At 41.6% G+C, this 15,372-nt stretch overlaps 1 protein-coding gene and 1 long non-coding RNA gene across 2 annotated transcripts; both read right to left on the bottom strand.

Moving 5' to 3' along the window:
• Nucleotides 1-912: 912 nt before the first annotated feature.
• On the bottom strand, nucleotides 913-7,504 carry LOC103721642 (dof zinc finger protein DOF5.7). Its single transcript, XM_008811932.5, has one exon. It carries the CDS (start codon nucleotides 2,300-2,302, stop codon nucleotides 1,253-1,255), a length of 1,050 nt encoding a protein of 349 aa, XP_008810154.2. The 5' UTR covers nucleotides 2,303-7,504; the 3' UTR covers nucleotides 913-1,252.
• A 5,368-nt stretch (nucleotides 7,505-12,872) lies between these two features.
• On the bottom strand, nucleotides 12,873-14,732 carry LOC148702905 (uncharacterized). The gene is made up of 2 exons (XR_015967301.2): nucleotides 13,212-14,732; nucleotides 12,873-13,115 (listed from the first exon to the last, which is right to left on the bottom strand). It is a non-coding gene; the product is annotated as an uncharacterized LOC148702905 (long non-coding RNA).
• Nucleotides 14,733-15,372: the final 640 nt, after the last annotated feature.

Raw genomic sequence — 15,372 nt, 5'->3', positions numbered from 1 at the left:
TTATCCTTCTTTGATGTCGATGAACATTTGAAGAGCTCGTAATTGAACTAATTTGTTTATTTGGACATGTCGGATTTGTCTATTTGAATTTCTAAATTAGTTGTGGATTTATTGGAATTCTTGTTAATCATAGGCCTTGCATGATCTTTAGGGCACTGCTCTAGGGCTCATGCGGCCGGTCGCGTACCGGACCCGGGTGCTGGGTTCGGGGCGTGACATATTCAAAGCTGAGAAATAAAGGAAAGGAAGAAAACGTTTTTTCTTGAAGGAAGATGGTAAAGCCCATTCTTAGGAGAGAGCCTTTTCTAACGGGAAAAAAAATAAAAAAAAGCAGTCTTCGTTCCGTTACCAGTTGCCTCGGCTCCATCTCCGAGACCAAAAGAGAGAAAGAAACGTTCCCAACAGGAAACAAAAGATGCCACCACCCTCTCTTTCTCTCTCTCCCCAATTCATTCACTACAGTCTGCACCTCATTACTCTTTCGAAGAACAACTTTTTTCGGACCCCAAGATCTTGCTAAGCTGCAACTAATTATTATGGAAAGCCCTAATTAGGGGAGATGTTGGAGCGAGTATAGGTAGGCTCCTGATAGGTAGGTTCCTGCAGAGCTACTGTTTCGTTGATTTTATTCTACACAGCCTGATATCAAAGTAGTCCTGTTGATAGATGCAAGAGCTCTGAGGTCAGACAGAACCAATAAAAAAAATCAAACGACACGGCATTGAAATTAATTTAATAACTCTTGCAAATCCAAACAAAGATAATAGAAATAAGAAATGAGACAAAAACGACTTAAAGCAAAAGAAGCATGTGATTTCAGTTCAAGTTCGGCCCCATCGCTTGTGTCACGTTAAAGAGAATCCAAACCTAAATATAGAGAATACAAAGAAGGGCAAAAATGGATATTGGTAGTTAGAACATAAAAGAGAGACATCAATTTCAACTATAAACTTACTTTTATTACTATGGGATAGTCCTGCAGCTTTGTAACAAGATTATCAGAAAGAAAACCAGAAGAAACGAAATAAGACATAAGAAGTTAGAGAGAGAGACACAGCGAGCGCAAAAGAACCAAGCAAACAAGAGAGCATCATCAGAAGACGTTGAACACAACCCATCAATCACCCTCTTTAAGAAAATCTTCCATCATTCTCGCCTCACCAGATTGCTTTAACTGCAAACTAAGGAGACCGGGGAACCAGAAAGATCAAGAAATAGGATAGCATGGGAAACTCCCGTTTGACCGCTTGTACTAAGGCAGAGTCGCAAACTGGGTCATGTCATTCCAAGCTGGGATTCCATTCCAATTGCTAGAGTTGTTGTCGCTGCTGTTGTTGTTGCTGTTTTTGTTGTTGTTGTTGGAGTTGTTGTTGTGAGAATTGGTGGTGGTATTGGCGGTGGCGGAGGCGGGCATCGTGTAAGTGCTCTCAAGAAACCATGTCGGTGGGGTTTCATTACTGCTAACGCATCCATTTCTCGTCCCACTGCTCCCACAAACATCAGCTCTGGAGCTGTCTGGGACCTGAAAAGAGATGGGCTCTGGCTGGTTCTCCAGAAGAGGGGTTGGAAGAGGAGACACACTGCTCTCCTTACGGGCCTCCCCTCCAAAGAACATAGCCAGCCTCTGCTGTTGAAGCTTCCAGTGAAGGTCTTGGTTTACAGAGCTCAAAGATTCGATCGAAGAAGCAATATTACCGTGGGTATTGCTATTCACCGTCGAGGAAGAGCCACCACCTACGTCGCTATAGAACCCGATGGAAGAAGTTGGGTAATTGAACCCCACCATAGAAGAAGCCATCGTGACGGCCGGAGATGAGATAGCGGCGGGTGAGGAGAAGTCCTCGAAGGAGATGAATTGGTTGCTGATGCTCAAGACGCCACAAGTGGTGGGAGCGTGCAGCCTTGAAAAAGGGAGGACGCCTAGCTGGAAGTCGACTGCAGGCGGGGAGGGCCCAGTGAGGAATTTGAGGCCACTGCCGGGTTCAGGGATCCCGGCGGTGATGGGGTCCGCGGGATCAAAGGGGAGGCGGGTTGAGGCTGACGATTTGGATTTCTTGTTCTTACGGCAGCCACCGCCGACAGGCACGTTGCGGAGGGCGCCGCCTTTGGTCCAGTACCGGCGGCAGGTCTTGCAGAAGTGCCTTGGCTGGGTAAGGCTGTAGTTGTTGTAGTAGCAGAATTTGGTATTGGGGGAGTCGCACCGCGGGCATTTGAGGCCTTGCTCCGGCGGGTGAAGCGGGGTGGTGGTGCTCTTGCGCCCTTCTGAGGACTGAGAATCGTCAGCTGCTGGCGACACCATCATTTCCTTATGTATTTCAGTCGTAATTGGTGATGGGAAAAGGAGGGGAATTGGGAGAGGAAGAGAAGAAGGGTAGAGAGTGTTATGTGGGTTTGTAGGAGGGAGGTGAGATGGAAAGGAGGAAGTAGGTGTTGGATGGTTGTCCTAGTTTTCCTGCGGAGGAGGCAAGGAGGGAGTCTTATTCAATGGTTTCATGCATGGGATTGCGAGGTAAAGGCACGTTTGATTGATGCTTGTGATTGTCATCAAGTGGGAGGAGAGGAGGATTTGAAATAAATACTGGTACAGATGGGTTGGATTTGGTGGAATAAATAAAACTATTGAAAGCGCCGGGGGAGGAGGGAGGATGGGAAGTAGCAATAGCGGAAGAGAGAAATCTCTTGGCACAAGAAAGTGCAAGCACGTAATAAGAAGAGTGTGGAAAGAGAGGAACCTGGGGGAGAACGATCGGAAACGAATAAATAAATAATGCATCTGAGTCCATCTGACACAATATGAAACAAGAGTGGTGGCATGATGAAGTTCTGATGGATTGCTTCAGTTCGTGATGATATGTGGGGTCATGGCAACGGACTGTAACTGGCCATACCGAAGTATACATCGCCCAACAAAATTACTTTCAACCCGCCCTTTTAACTTATAGTCCTCCATCCACCGCATGTGATAGTAGACTTAACGTTCACCTTCTAAAATGACAGGCCTCATCACCCTTAAGTTTCGCCTAGTCCAAGCCTGACCCTGTCATAAAGCTCCATGTTTCCGATCCATGCAAGCCGCTCAACTGAGTGGAGGAAAAAGATGGAGCAGAGCAGATTGATGTTGAATGGGTAAATAACAACAGTCACCCCATGCATGCATGGTGGCATGCCAACAAATAAAGTGCTCGTCAGAATTGATAAAGATGGCTTGGGACTGGGCTGGCCACTGCCGAGCCAGCCTCAGCTGGTGCTGCAGGCTGTGTCCTCAGAGAACAGAAGCCTTTGTCCCTTCTCGATAATCCCTCTAACAACATGCACACCTTAACCCATCCCACTAAACCTACAAAACCAAGTCGTTGTCTTAGGATATATATTTCAAACCTTAGCCTCTCAAAAAATTATTTAAATTCTTGTGTTTGTAAATTGTAATTAAGGACAGAGAAGAGATCGTATTGTTACGAGAGGAGAAGCATGGCAACAGGTACGGGGAGCATAGGGCTGTAGCCTAAGGATGGGTAGAGCCCTCCTCCTTTATTCATAAAACAGCCATCCAAGGAGGGATACCCTAGCCCTTCCCTTTTGTAATTTAGATGATATTTTGGGAACAGGGACATTTCTGAGGCCCTTTATTAGCATACGTCCACGCAACTTTCCATCAGCTAACGAGTTATGCCCAACCACTTCAACCTGGGGTTCATGGGGCTATTTTTCGAATGGCCAGAGAACCTCGCTACGTCCTGCACCACTCACAGCTTTCTATGTTACCCAAGAGTAATAAAGCAAGCTTTCGGTGGGTATTTTGTGCGAGAAAAGTTCTCCTTCGAAGTTTCGATCCATGGACTGTGAGTAGGTTAAATTTGGGAGCGAGAACACAAAATAGAAGGAAAAAAATAAAGGTGAAAGGTCGAGAGGATTTCAGCTAGGGATAAATGGATGGGAGGTGCGTGAGTGGGTGCGTGGGTGTTTGTGGTGGGTGCGTACAGGGTCCACAAAGGTGGCTCGTGAGAGAAGGGATGGATTCCCGTGAGGCCGTGAACCTGAGCCCTCCCAACTCATCTCGGTCCCTTTCAAGCTCACCAACATCGCCGATCACGTGCTCTTCCCTCAAGGTCTAACTAACCTTTGTTATGTTTCTAACGAGAAGTACGCACCACCAACGTCGCCAGAGCGGAACCGCGGTCTGTCCCCACTCGGTTTTGTAACTGCAGGGCTGAGTCTGTTATAGCTTTAGGGCCCATTTGGAGGTCCATTTGTTGCAACTGCTATATATAAACACGGACACACACACACACTCACACACACACATATGTATTGTGGTGCTATCTAATGGAGTTAACTCCAAATACAAAATATAGAAAGGCATCTATAATTTCCAACTTGGAGAATTGGAACAATAACATAAAGCCAATATTTGTTAGCTATTATCAATTAAGGATTGGATTACTATGATAGGTCCGCCTATTGCTTTCCAAGCTGCAGTGCTCTCAAACAGATGAAGAGAAAGAGTATATGGAAAGAGTTTCATATGCCAGTGCCGTGGACAGCGTGATGTATGATATAGTGTATTGTAGGTCAAACATAGCACATATAGTGAGCCGGGTGAGCAGGTATATGGCAGACCCTGGGAAGGAGCACTGGAGGCACTGAAGTGGATTTTTCGGTATCTTCAAGCAACTCGAAGGCTTGGTCTGATTTTTGGACAACAAGATGGACCTAGGAGGAACTCCAATGTCTCAAGTGAGGTTTTAGGTCCATTGGAAGGGTTTGTTGATGCTAACTTTACATGTGATATGGATACAAGAAGGTCTACTACATATTATGTTTTCTATATATACGGTGGACCTGTTTCTTGGAGATCAACCCTTCAACCTATCACGGCCTTATCCACCATAGAGGCCGAATATATAGGAATTACAAAAGCTGCTAAGGAGGCTCTTTAGTTAAAGAGACTCATTCAGAAGATGGGCGTGAAGCAAGATACAATGATGCTGCACAATGATAGTCAGAGTGCTCTACAATTGGTTCAGAACCCAGTCTATCATGCACGTACAAAGCATATAGATATGAGATATCACAGGATCAGAAAGCTGGTGGAAGAAGGTGAGGTGATGCTGGTTAAAGTTTATACGAAGAAGAACCAGTCGGATGCACTTACGAAGATTCATCTGCGAGATAGTTTCCTCTCATGTGTGGGGCTCATGGGGTTGATGGACCATGTGGAGCTTGCAGAGGCTTTGAAGCACCAAGGTGAAGATTGTGGGTACAAGTCTGGTACATCTAAAGCAAGAAATATAAGAAACAGCAGTGGGAATAACAGAAAGGTCGACTCATGCTGATCTGGGGTCGACCCCTAAAGAGCTGGAGTCGACTCCAAAAAATCAGACAAAAAACAGCTCTCTAAAAAACCTGTAAGAGTCGATCCATGATTAGCAGGGGTCGACTCATGCTGTTAAGGGGTCGACTCATCAAGAGCTGGGGTCGATCTCAGGTCGGGGCCAGTTTTAGGTAGAGACGGAAATTTGTCTTTTACCTACTTAAGACAGATAATTTGGGTCTTGAGTGGGCTAACCATCATTGGGCTAGGTTTAGGCTCAAAGAGAGAGAAAGCATACGAGTCATGGATGTACATGGGCTTGGGTTGAGTGCTTTCTCATGTGGTTTAGCCTAGGAGAGTTTTTGGGTTTGGGTCATGATTAACCATGTATATATACACTCATATATTTTGTGTATAGCGGAATGAAATCAGATGATACTCCTTTCTTCCTGAAAATTCTATTCTTTTTCTTCTCTTCCTCTTATGCATGTAAGCTGCCATTTCCAAAAACCCTAGCGCAGCCTCCATCTAATAGTCCAAGCAGTCCATGCCTCTAGCAGCGAAGGGAACACCATAGGTTCTGTGGTTTGAGGCGCTTCATATCTCCCCACACTCCGACGGACGGAGCCCACTAGCCGCCCCATCTCCACGGATGGAGGGACCTGTCCCATCGTTGATGAACCTAGGCCTCCCTCCGACCAGCCCGCGACCCGCAGTGACTTAGCAGGACTTCTGTACCGTTTTTGTGGGTTTGGGCCCAGCCCACCCAAGCATGGTGCCTTATCAAACATGGGCCGCTTGTTAGCCCGACCTGAAGCAGTGTTGGTCCAACCGAAGCCTAGCCCGCTGCTCGACTTGGTGCCAAACTCAGAGCCAACACCGGGTTGACCCAGTCCAGTCTTGGTCACCCCGAAGCTGGCAATCGAGACGTCCTTCTCAGGCGCCTTTCGTCGTGCGACCTTTGAGGGCTTTTGCCATCCCTCAAGGTCGGTTGGTGAAACGCTTAGAGCCGATCTATCTCCAGTTGGACTCGGGCCGAATGTGGAGGAGTTGCGACTGGATTCCATGACTCAGTTGTCGCCTTCCTCATGCTAGTCCTCTTGGCTGCCCCCTGTTGCCGGATGCGATTCGTGACGAACCATGGTCAGAATACTGCCTACTCCCCTGATGCCTCTCCCTCCCCATCCGCCACCACTGAGACCACTGGAGGATCCTTCACTACTTCATTTTTGCCTGTCCCATGGTGCTCCGCCGACTCCGCCTCCACCATCACTATTGGGGAGAACCCACACTCCTTTGCGACGTGACCGATCCTCTCGCATTTGACACATGGAGCCAGTAGGTTCTTATAGGTAAACCCCTACCAAAACTTCTTCTCCATCCCCTCAGATCTCCCCTTCATGAACGTCCCTGGCTTGAGTGGGACAGAACAATCCAACTCAATCTTTACCCTAGCATAGCCATACCCCCTTCCCTTGTCCGTGAAGCCATCAATCGCCAAAGGTTGCCGAGCTTTGTAGCTATCCGGAAGATCGTCGCCTTCTTCCAATAATCCAGGGGTAGCCCTGGCAAGCGGAGCCAAACAACTACTCTCCCAACACCACTAGCATCGGGGACGAAGTTGGGGCGCCACCAGTCCATGGCTAGCATCTGCCCAGCCACTGTCTAAGGGTCATTCACCAATGCAGCCTCCTGATCCTCTTCCTTGGCGAACCTAACAGCGATACAACTGCCTATCAGCAGAAAACATTCCACATTGTAATCCAATCGCCCCACTCGTCGGATCTCCTTTGCCACCCAATCCACCGAAATGCTTCGCCCCAAGCTCCGCACGATGACTGTGGTACTCCTCCACTCAGAACTGGTCCCCTCCAATTTCTCCTCGGGCACTTCCACCACCTCGGTGAACCTCCTCTGCAACATCTCTAGCTTGCGAAAAGGAATATGGTGAGTCATCCAAACTGGTTGCCTCGGCATACCCTTCGCCACCTCCGCCCATGAAGGTCCATTCGCCGCATGCCCAGGGTGAGGATTATTTGGCACTCCGAGCTTTCCTCCATCGACGTCGACGGAACACCACTTCCAAGGTCGGACATCTCTCACACCCAGCACCTGCTCGACGAAACCTCCCAGTGGATCCCAGTAGGTGCACGGATCTTGATGCACCCGCTCACACCCATTCACACCTGTTCACACCACACCCCTACCCACCCCCCCCCCCCCCCGCCCCGCCCCGCCCCGCCCCGCCCCGCGAGAGACTCCTTGTTATCCATTCATTTTCTCTTTTTTCTCCTCTTTTTTTTTCTCTTTTTCTTTTGTTTCTTCATCTGCAAAATTGAAAGTTTTCAATTTTGATGTCATATATATAACCTATAAGAGGAAAATGGCTTGTGTTCAGGCATTTTTTGGTACAAAAATATTTTATTGAACCATGTAATGTTGGTGAAGAAAGTATTTTTCTGACAAGCAGGATCCTTTCCCTACAACGGAAGAAAATCAAAAAAAAAATCCAGCAAAACAACAAACAGTATGAAAGAAATACAGATCTCATCATTAGCAGCCCAAGCGTGTTGGCTCCGAAGAGATCCATGCTTACTGCCTCTCCTTAGGTTTTTGTGGCTCTCGCTCTTTTCTGTGTAACATATGGTTCTGATGGCCAACTCTAGTTATTTATAGCCACCACATAAAATCCTAGGCAATGATATGCGTTGGTTCCTTACGGATCTCTATTCTCGGTCGTAGGATCACTAAAAAACTATTTTTTAGAATACACTCTTATATTCTATTAATTTTGACTTTATGGGCTTTTATAAATTACAGAAATGTCAATTAACACTTTGCAATTGACTCTCAAAAAAAGAAGATTAATTTAGTGAAATCTCTTTTGCTTACAATTTTGTTTATTTATCCTTCCACCACACTATATTCCATATAAGCCAATAGGATCGGAAAAATAGCATTGATTAAATCTATGGCTTATATAATTCTTAATTCATATTCTCTAAATTCAGTTGGACCCCAAAAAATTGTTTCTAACATAATTTCACAAATAAATATTTTATTTATAATACTAATAAAATATATTGAAAATGATTTTCATAAATTTCACTGGCTAGTTTTTCTTTTGGTCCAACCTCATACAGATAAGGCTGCAAATAGGTCGAGTCACGGGTCGACCCAATCCAACCCGACTCGACCTGCGTAGACCTGACCCGACCCGAATTTTAGGACCCGCGGGTCTCGATCGGGTCCTAAAATTGGACTCGAACCATTTTCTAGGTCAGGTCTGGGTTTCCTGAAACTTGACTCGACCTGACCCGACCTATTATTATTTTGAGTCTATTTTGGGTTTATTGAATCTAGACCCAATCCCAACTCCACCCGATCCCGACCCATTATTTTTTTGGGGTCTATTTAGGGTTTCTTGGAAAATAGTTTGATTTGTTTGCTGCTTTGTTTATCATATGATTCCAATGATAGGGGTTAGCTAGATAGTGGTTTGAGTTAGGGAGTGCACCTATGAGCATACTCTTTTCTGGTAAGCTAAAAGGATACCCGTTACGTGCCTAGGACCAATAGAAATTGTTACTATTCAAATTTCCATGAGCTGCTATTCTCCGGAATTGATTATGACATGACTGTACAGTTTCGAAAGACAACATCAAAGGTAGCTCTAAACTACAGCATTTGGCAAATGATATACCTAGGATAAACCCAACTCTTGATAGTCAACAGAAGGGTGGACAATAATGATTGTGATATGGCTTTATTATGGCTTTGTTGATTCTGCCTACTGTTAAGTAACATAACCACATCTACCATCAATATAAAAGATTATATGAAAGAATATGAAAGAATATGAAAGATTATATGAAAGATTATATTTTCCAAAAGCACAAAGAAAGTGGTAACATCTGACCCGGACCCGACCCGAACCTGGACCCGATCCGAACCTGACTCGGACCAGACACGACCCAATCCGAATGACCCGTTGGGTCAAAAATTATAATCATGGACCCGACCCGACCCGACCCAATATTTAATTAGGTTGGGTCTGGATCCAAAATTAGGATCCGAATAAAAAATCGGGTCGGGTTAGGGTCACTCAAGACTCGATCCGACTCGACCCATTTGCACCCCTACATACAAACATAATATATTACCTCAAATTGAGGCTGGTAGATTCCTTATTGAGCATATATACAAATTTATCTAATGCACTCCAGACCCAACTTTGTCTGTATATTTGATCTTGAGAAGACCATCCACAATTGACTCAATCAAAGCACAAGAACATATCAAATATATCTGCATAGACCTCTTAGGTCAAACGATATATAAACTAATTGTGTTGAATATTCTTCTCAACATCAATGATTACTTTCAGAAGGTATTCATATTTCGATCTCATTAAGTGCATGTACTCTTACAGTGCACCCACTCGTCTGTTTAAGGTCTCTACCTAAATGACGGATTCTATCATCCTATTTATATAGTGGCACAACGAGTGTAGGCCTAAAATATCTAACTCGGCCTAGAACAATATAAGTTAACAAGGAACCGAAAAACCACCACTCCACACCTATGATTCATTAATCATCGTGTGGTCCTTCTACAATGTTACTCAATATATATATCATATGAATATCTCATGTCATAATAAAATACCCAATAAACAAATAAATATATATGTAAAAAAGAAAAATAAATAATTTAATAATTATTAAAATTAATTTATAAATTAGTTTCGTAAGGCATAATTCTAACAATCTCCTACTTGCACTTAGAACCACTCATACACATATTTGATTCCCATTGACTCAAGATGGTTCTCGAACATTTTCTGTGTCAATGTGTTTGTAAACGGATCTGCAATGTTCTTTTTTGATGTTATCTTAAATATCACCACATCGCCCCGGTTTATGATGTTGTGTATGAGATGAAATCTTCTCTCTATGTGTTTCGTCCTCCTGTGAGCCTTTGGTTCTACCGCTTGTGCAATTGTACCATTATTGTCACAATAAATGGTGATAGAAGACTCAATCGATGGGACGATCTTAAGTTTCTGAATGAACTTGCGAATACACACAGATTCTTTTGCAGCTTCACTTGCAGCTATATATTCTACCTCAGTAGTAGAGTCTACAGTGGTATCTTGCTTGATGCTTCTCCAACTTATTGCCCCTTCACCCAGTGTAAAGACAAATTTAGATGTAGATTTTCCATCATCAAGGCCTGATTGAAAATTTGAATCAGTATAACCTCTGACAGCTAGCGGATCCTCACCTCCAAACACTAGAAAATAGTGTTTAGTTCTTTTTAAATACTTAAGGATATGTTTTACTATTTTCCAATACTTAGGGCCTGGATTAGATCGATATCTACTCACTACACCGACTGCATAACTGATATTTGTGTTGTACACAACATTGCTTAATTGAGGCTCCCAACTACTGAGGCATAGGGATAGCACCTTATCTTATCTCCCTCCCCTTTGAGTCTTAGGACTCATTTTCTTTGAGAGATGAATGCCATGCTTGGAGGGTAAGAACCCTTTCTTGGCATCTTGCATATTGAATTTGACTAGTATCCTGTCAATGTAGTTAAGTTGTGAAAGTCCTAAAAGCCTCTTCTTTTTGCCTCTAAACAATTTGACCCCAAGAATGTAAGATGCTTCCCTGAGGTCTTTTATGGAAAAATGATTTGACAACCATACTTTCACAGATGGCATCGCCCCGACGTCATTCCCAATAAGTAGAATATTGTTTACATAGAGGATTAGGAACATTACAGTACTCCCACTAATCTTGTAAACACAATACTCATCCATGTTTTGTGAGAAACCAAACTCTTTGATTCACTTATCAAATCGGATGTTCTAGCAACATGATGCTTGTTTTAGTCTATATATGAACTTGATCAACTTGCACACTTTAGATTCACTTTTAGGAGATATGAAGCCAGGTTGTTCCATATAAATCTCCTCTTGAATGTACCCATGTAAAAATGTAGTTTTAACATCCATCTGCCATATCTCATAATCATAGTGAGCAGCTATAGACAACAAAATTCTTATGGACTTCAACATGGCCACTAGCAAGAAAGTTTTCTCATACTCTATACCAGACTTCTAAGTATAACCCTTTGCTACTAGTCTAGCCTTAAAGGGCTTCACCTTTCCAGTAGGTCCTCTTTTCTTTTTGTAGACCTATTTACAACCTATAGGCTTAATGCCTTCTGGTCGGTCTACCAATGTACAGACCTCATTGGAATATATAGAATTCATCTCTAATTTTATTGCTACTTTTCAGTGTGCGGCATCTTTATCGCTCATTGCCTTTGAGTAAGTATATGGATCATCATCCAAATTCTCCGATTCCAATTGTAAAATCTCATTTAACATTGAGTATCTCTTCGGAGGCCTAATTACTCTCTTACTCCATCTAGGCTTTTGATCTCTGAACGATTTAGGATCATCAGTGGGTACTATTTTTTGTTCCTTATTATTCTCATTTGCCTCTTTCACAGGTTTAGCTGACTACTCATCAAGAACAATCTCGCTTTTTTCCTCGTTCAGGCTGTACTCTTCTTATAGAAAAGTAACATTTCTGTTGACAATTACGTTGTGCTCGTTGGTAACATAAAGATAATATCCAGTGGACATTTTGGGGTAACCCACAAATGAACACTTTTCAGTCCTCGATTTTAACTTATCAGAGTTAAACTTTTTAACATGTCTGGACATCCCCATATCCTGAAATGATTTAGACTTGGCTTTTTGCCCGTCCATAATTCATATGGAGTGTTAGGTACTTACTTTGTGGGTATCCTATTTAAAATGTAAACAGCTATCTCCAAGGCATAACCCCAAAAAGACACAAGTAAATTTGACATGCTCATCATCGAACAAACCATATCTAATAGGGTCTTGTTCCTTATTTCTACAACACTTTTTAATTATGGTGTGCCTGGGGGAGTAAATTGTGCCATAATGCTCTTTTCTCTGAGATGAGTTTTAAACTCAATCGAGAGGTATTCACCTCTCCTATCAGAGCAAAGTGTTTTGATACTCCTTTCCAATTGATTCCCAACTTATTTTGAAATTCTTTGAACTTTTCAAAGGATTTAGACTTATGCTTCACCAGATATATATAACCATATCTAGAATAATCATCAATGAATATGATAAAATATAAGAAACCACCTCTATCTATATAGTTAAATGGACCACATATATCAGTTTGTGCTAACTCTAATAATCCTATGGCTCTAGCTACTTCTCTTGTGAAGGACCTCTTAGTCACTTGACTTGCAAACAAAGTTCACATTCTAGATAAGGCTCAACTTTTGAAAGTTTCAAAGGCCCATCCTTGGCTAATCTATTGATCCTATCAAGATTAGCATGGCCAAGTCTTAGATGCCACATGTAAGTAGGATTCACATCCCTCTTTCTTTTAAGATTTTTCACACTGGTATCTACACTCCCTCAACACAATTAACAAAGTCTACTACATGATTTAGAATATAAAGACCATTCACAATATCACCAAAAGCCACAAAATGATTTTGAAATTTGATGATAAGCTTTGAATTTTAGTTAATGAATAACCACATAAAACAAGTTTTGAAACAGAAATCAAATTTCTACAAATTTTTGGAACATAAAGACAGTCTTCTAAAACTAAGGTCCTATTCTTAAGTAGACTCAAATAAAAAATCCCGAAGGCGATCGCTGCAACAGCTGCATCCACCCCCATCCTCAGAGTCACATCCCCTTTATTTAATCTTCGGGTTTCCTTGAACCCTTGCAACAAATTTCAAATGTGTGAGGTAGTGCCAGAATCCACACACCAAGAATTAATTAGACCATCCAATAAATTAATTTCGATGATGAGCATACCTTCATAAGGTTTTTTGCTCTTCAGGGAAGCAAGATAAGTGCGGCAATTTCTTTTTCAATGTCCTAGCTGGCCACAATGGAAACAATTTTCTTTTGGCTTCTTCTTTGTATTGCCCCTGTCCTGTTCCTTAGTCTCCCTAGCTAGAGGACCAGTCTGAGACCTCGGAGTCCACTTTCTTTTGTTGTTGAACCTATTGCCCTTAGGATGAAATGGCTTGGTTCTAGAGGAGGACGCTGATTTATCAAATAACATGAGAACCTTTCTCTTTCTTAATCAGATTCTCTATTGTTTGCAATATGTTGAGCAGCTCAGAGAGAGTCAAACTCATCTTGTTCATATTGTAATTAAGTATGAACTAATTATAATTTTTAGGCAGAGATGAAAGGATCACATCTACCTTGGTCTCACCATCCATATTTGCACCTGGAGTCTCCAGTTCGTCGTTATAAGAAATCATCTTCAGGACATGATCCCGAACTGGAGTACCTTCCGCCATTTTTGTGGTAATCAGTAATTTCATTATTTGCTAGCATGCAGGCCTGCTTTGCTCTCTGAACATTTTTTGGAGATGCATAAGCATATCTCTTGCTGTAGGTATAACCTCACATTGCTTCTGCAACATATTGGTCATAGAGGCCAGTATGCAGCATCTAGCAAGCTTGTTGTCATCATACCACTTATCAAGTTTAACCCTTTACTCTTCAATGGCACAATCTACAGCAAACTGTGGTGGGTCTCCCTTTAGAACATAGACAATCTTTTTAGCAGTGAGAACAATCATTAGGTTCCTCTTCCAATCAATAAAATTTGGCCCAGTCAAATGGTTATCATCTAAAATTTTGGATAAAGGGTTAAAGTTGGTCATGATTAATCCGCAAAAAATATTCACATATATATTTTCCTTTAGTCTCGGATTTTTAAAAACCAATGGTACCTCCCACTAAGAGAAAATAATCAAGCAAACATAATAATCATATGTAGATAAACTAGAATATAACAATTATGTTCACACGCTAAGTGGGTATCAAGAACTTTTACCCTATGTACAACAGTAATTCCATTTTGGTAATTATGGTACAACTTGTAAAAGCAAATAGATACTATTCATCTATGTACAATAATAATTCCATTTTGGTAATTATGGTACAACTTGTAAAAGCGAATAGATACTATTCATCATGATCACATTACATGTCACATATCTTATATGCAAATTTCTATGATTCTTGATTTTTTTTGGCCACCAAATCAAACACAATCCTCTGCTATTTTAGCATATGTATTCATTTGGTTAAGTGTTGAACATTGTTTAAATGGCATCTATCTTTAGTAAAATTATGTTACCATTTTAATAACACTCTCACTACTCTTACACATACATTTATTTTTCTAAAAAGTAAACCAAAACTACGAAAATTAATAATGGTATTAACTATTTTAGTTTCAACCAATATTAATCAAAAGCGTTCCAATCTACCTACAATGGAGGGTCATAGGTGTTATGAAACAACCCTATTTAGCACTTTTATATATATATATATATATATATATATATATATATATATATATATATATATATATATATATATATATATATATATATATTGAATTAAATAATATTTATTTAATTAAATAATATTTTCTAAAAATATTATTATAATAATAAATGCTCAGGCTGGGTCAAATCCAATTATCTGGTCAAATTCGCATGCATAGACTATGAGTACATTAGTCATACTAATTGGGCTTTAATTCAAATTATTTAACAATTAAATAACAATTAAAAAGGGTTACTAAGTCTTAGCCATCCTGATCCATTAAACAAACATGGCCTGGTTATATGAAAGAGCCCATTCTGCATAAATCCATCAGGAAATTCGGAATGGGCCTCACAAGCCCAACCAGAAGGCCCACTGGGTAGGAAACCCAGAGCACTCGGATTGGGCCTGTAACCAATTATCTGGTTAAATTCGCATGCATAGACTATGAGTATATTAGTCATACTAATTGGGCTTTAATTCAAATTATTTAACAATTAAATAACAATTAAAAAGGGTTATTAACTCTTAGCCCCAGACCCCAAATCCATCCAGTTCCATTAAACAAACATGGGCTGGTTATATGAAAGAGGCCATTCTGGATAAATCCAGGAGGAAATTC

Source organism: Phoenix dactylifera, chromosome 7, assembly GCF_051530095.1.
Source record: "Phoenix dactylifera cultivar Ajwa chromosome 7, Ajwa_hap1_PhDact_Kaust_v1.1, whole genome shotgun sequence".
Classification (NCBI taxonomy): Eukaryota; Viridiplantae; Streptophyta; class Magnoliopsida; order Arecales; family Arecaceae; genus Phoenix; species Phoenix dactylifera.
The sequence above is the reverse complement of the archived record's forward strand: the minus strand, read 5'-3'. Positions and strand labels throughout refer to the sequence as shown.

Coding starts and splice junctions, on each gene's coding strand:
- LOC103721642 (XM_008811932.5), bottom strand. CDS start 2,302: ATGATGGTGTCGCCAGCAGCTGACGATTCTCAGTCCTCAGAAGGGCGC.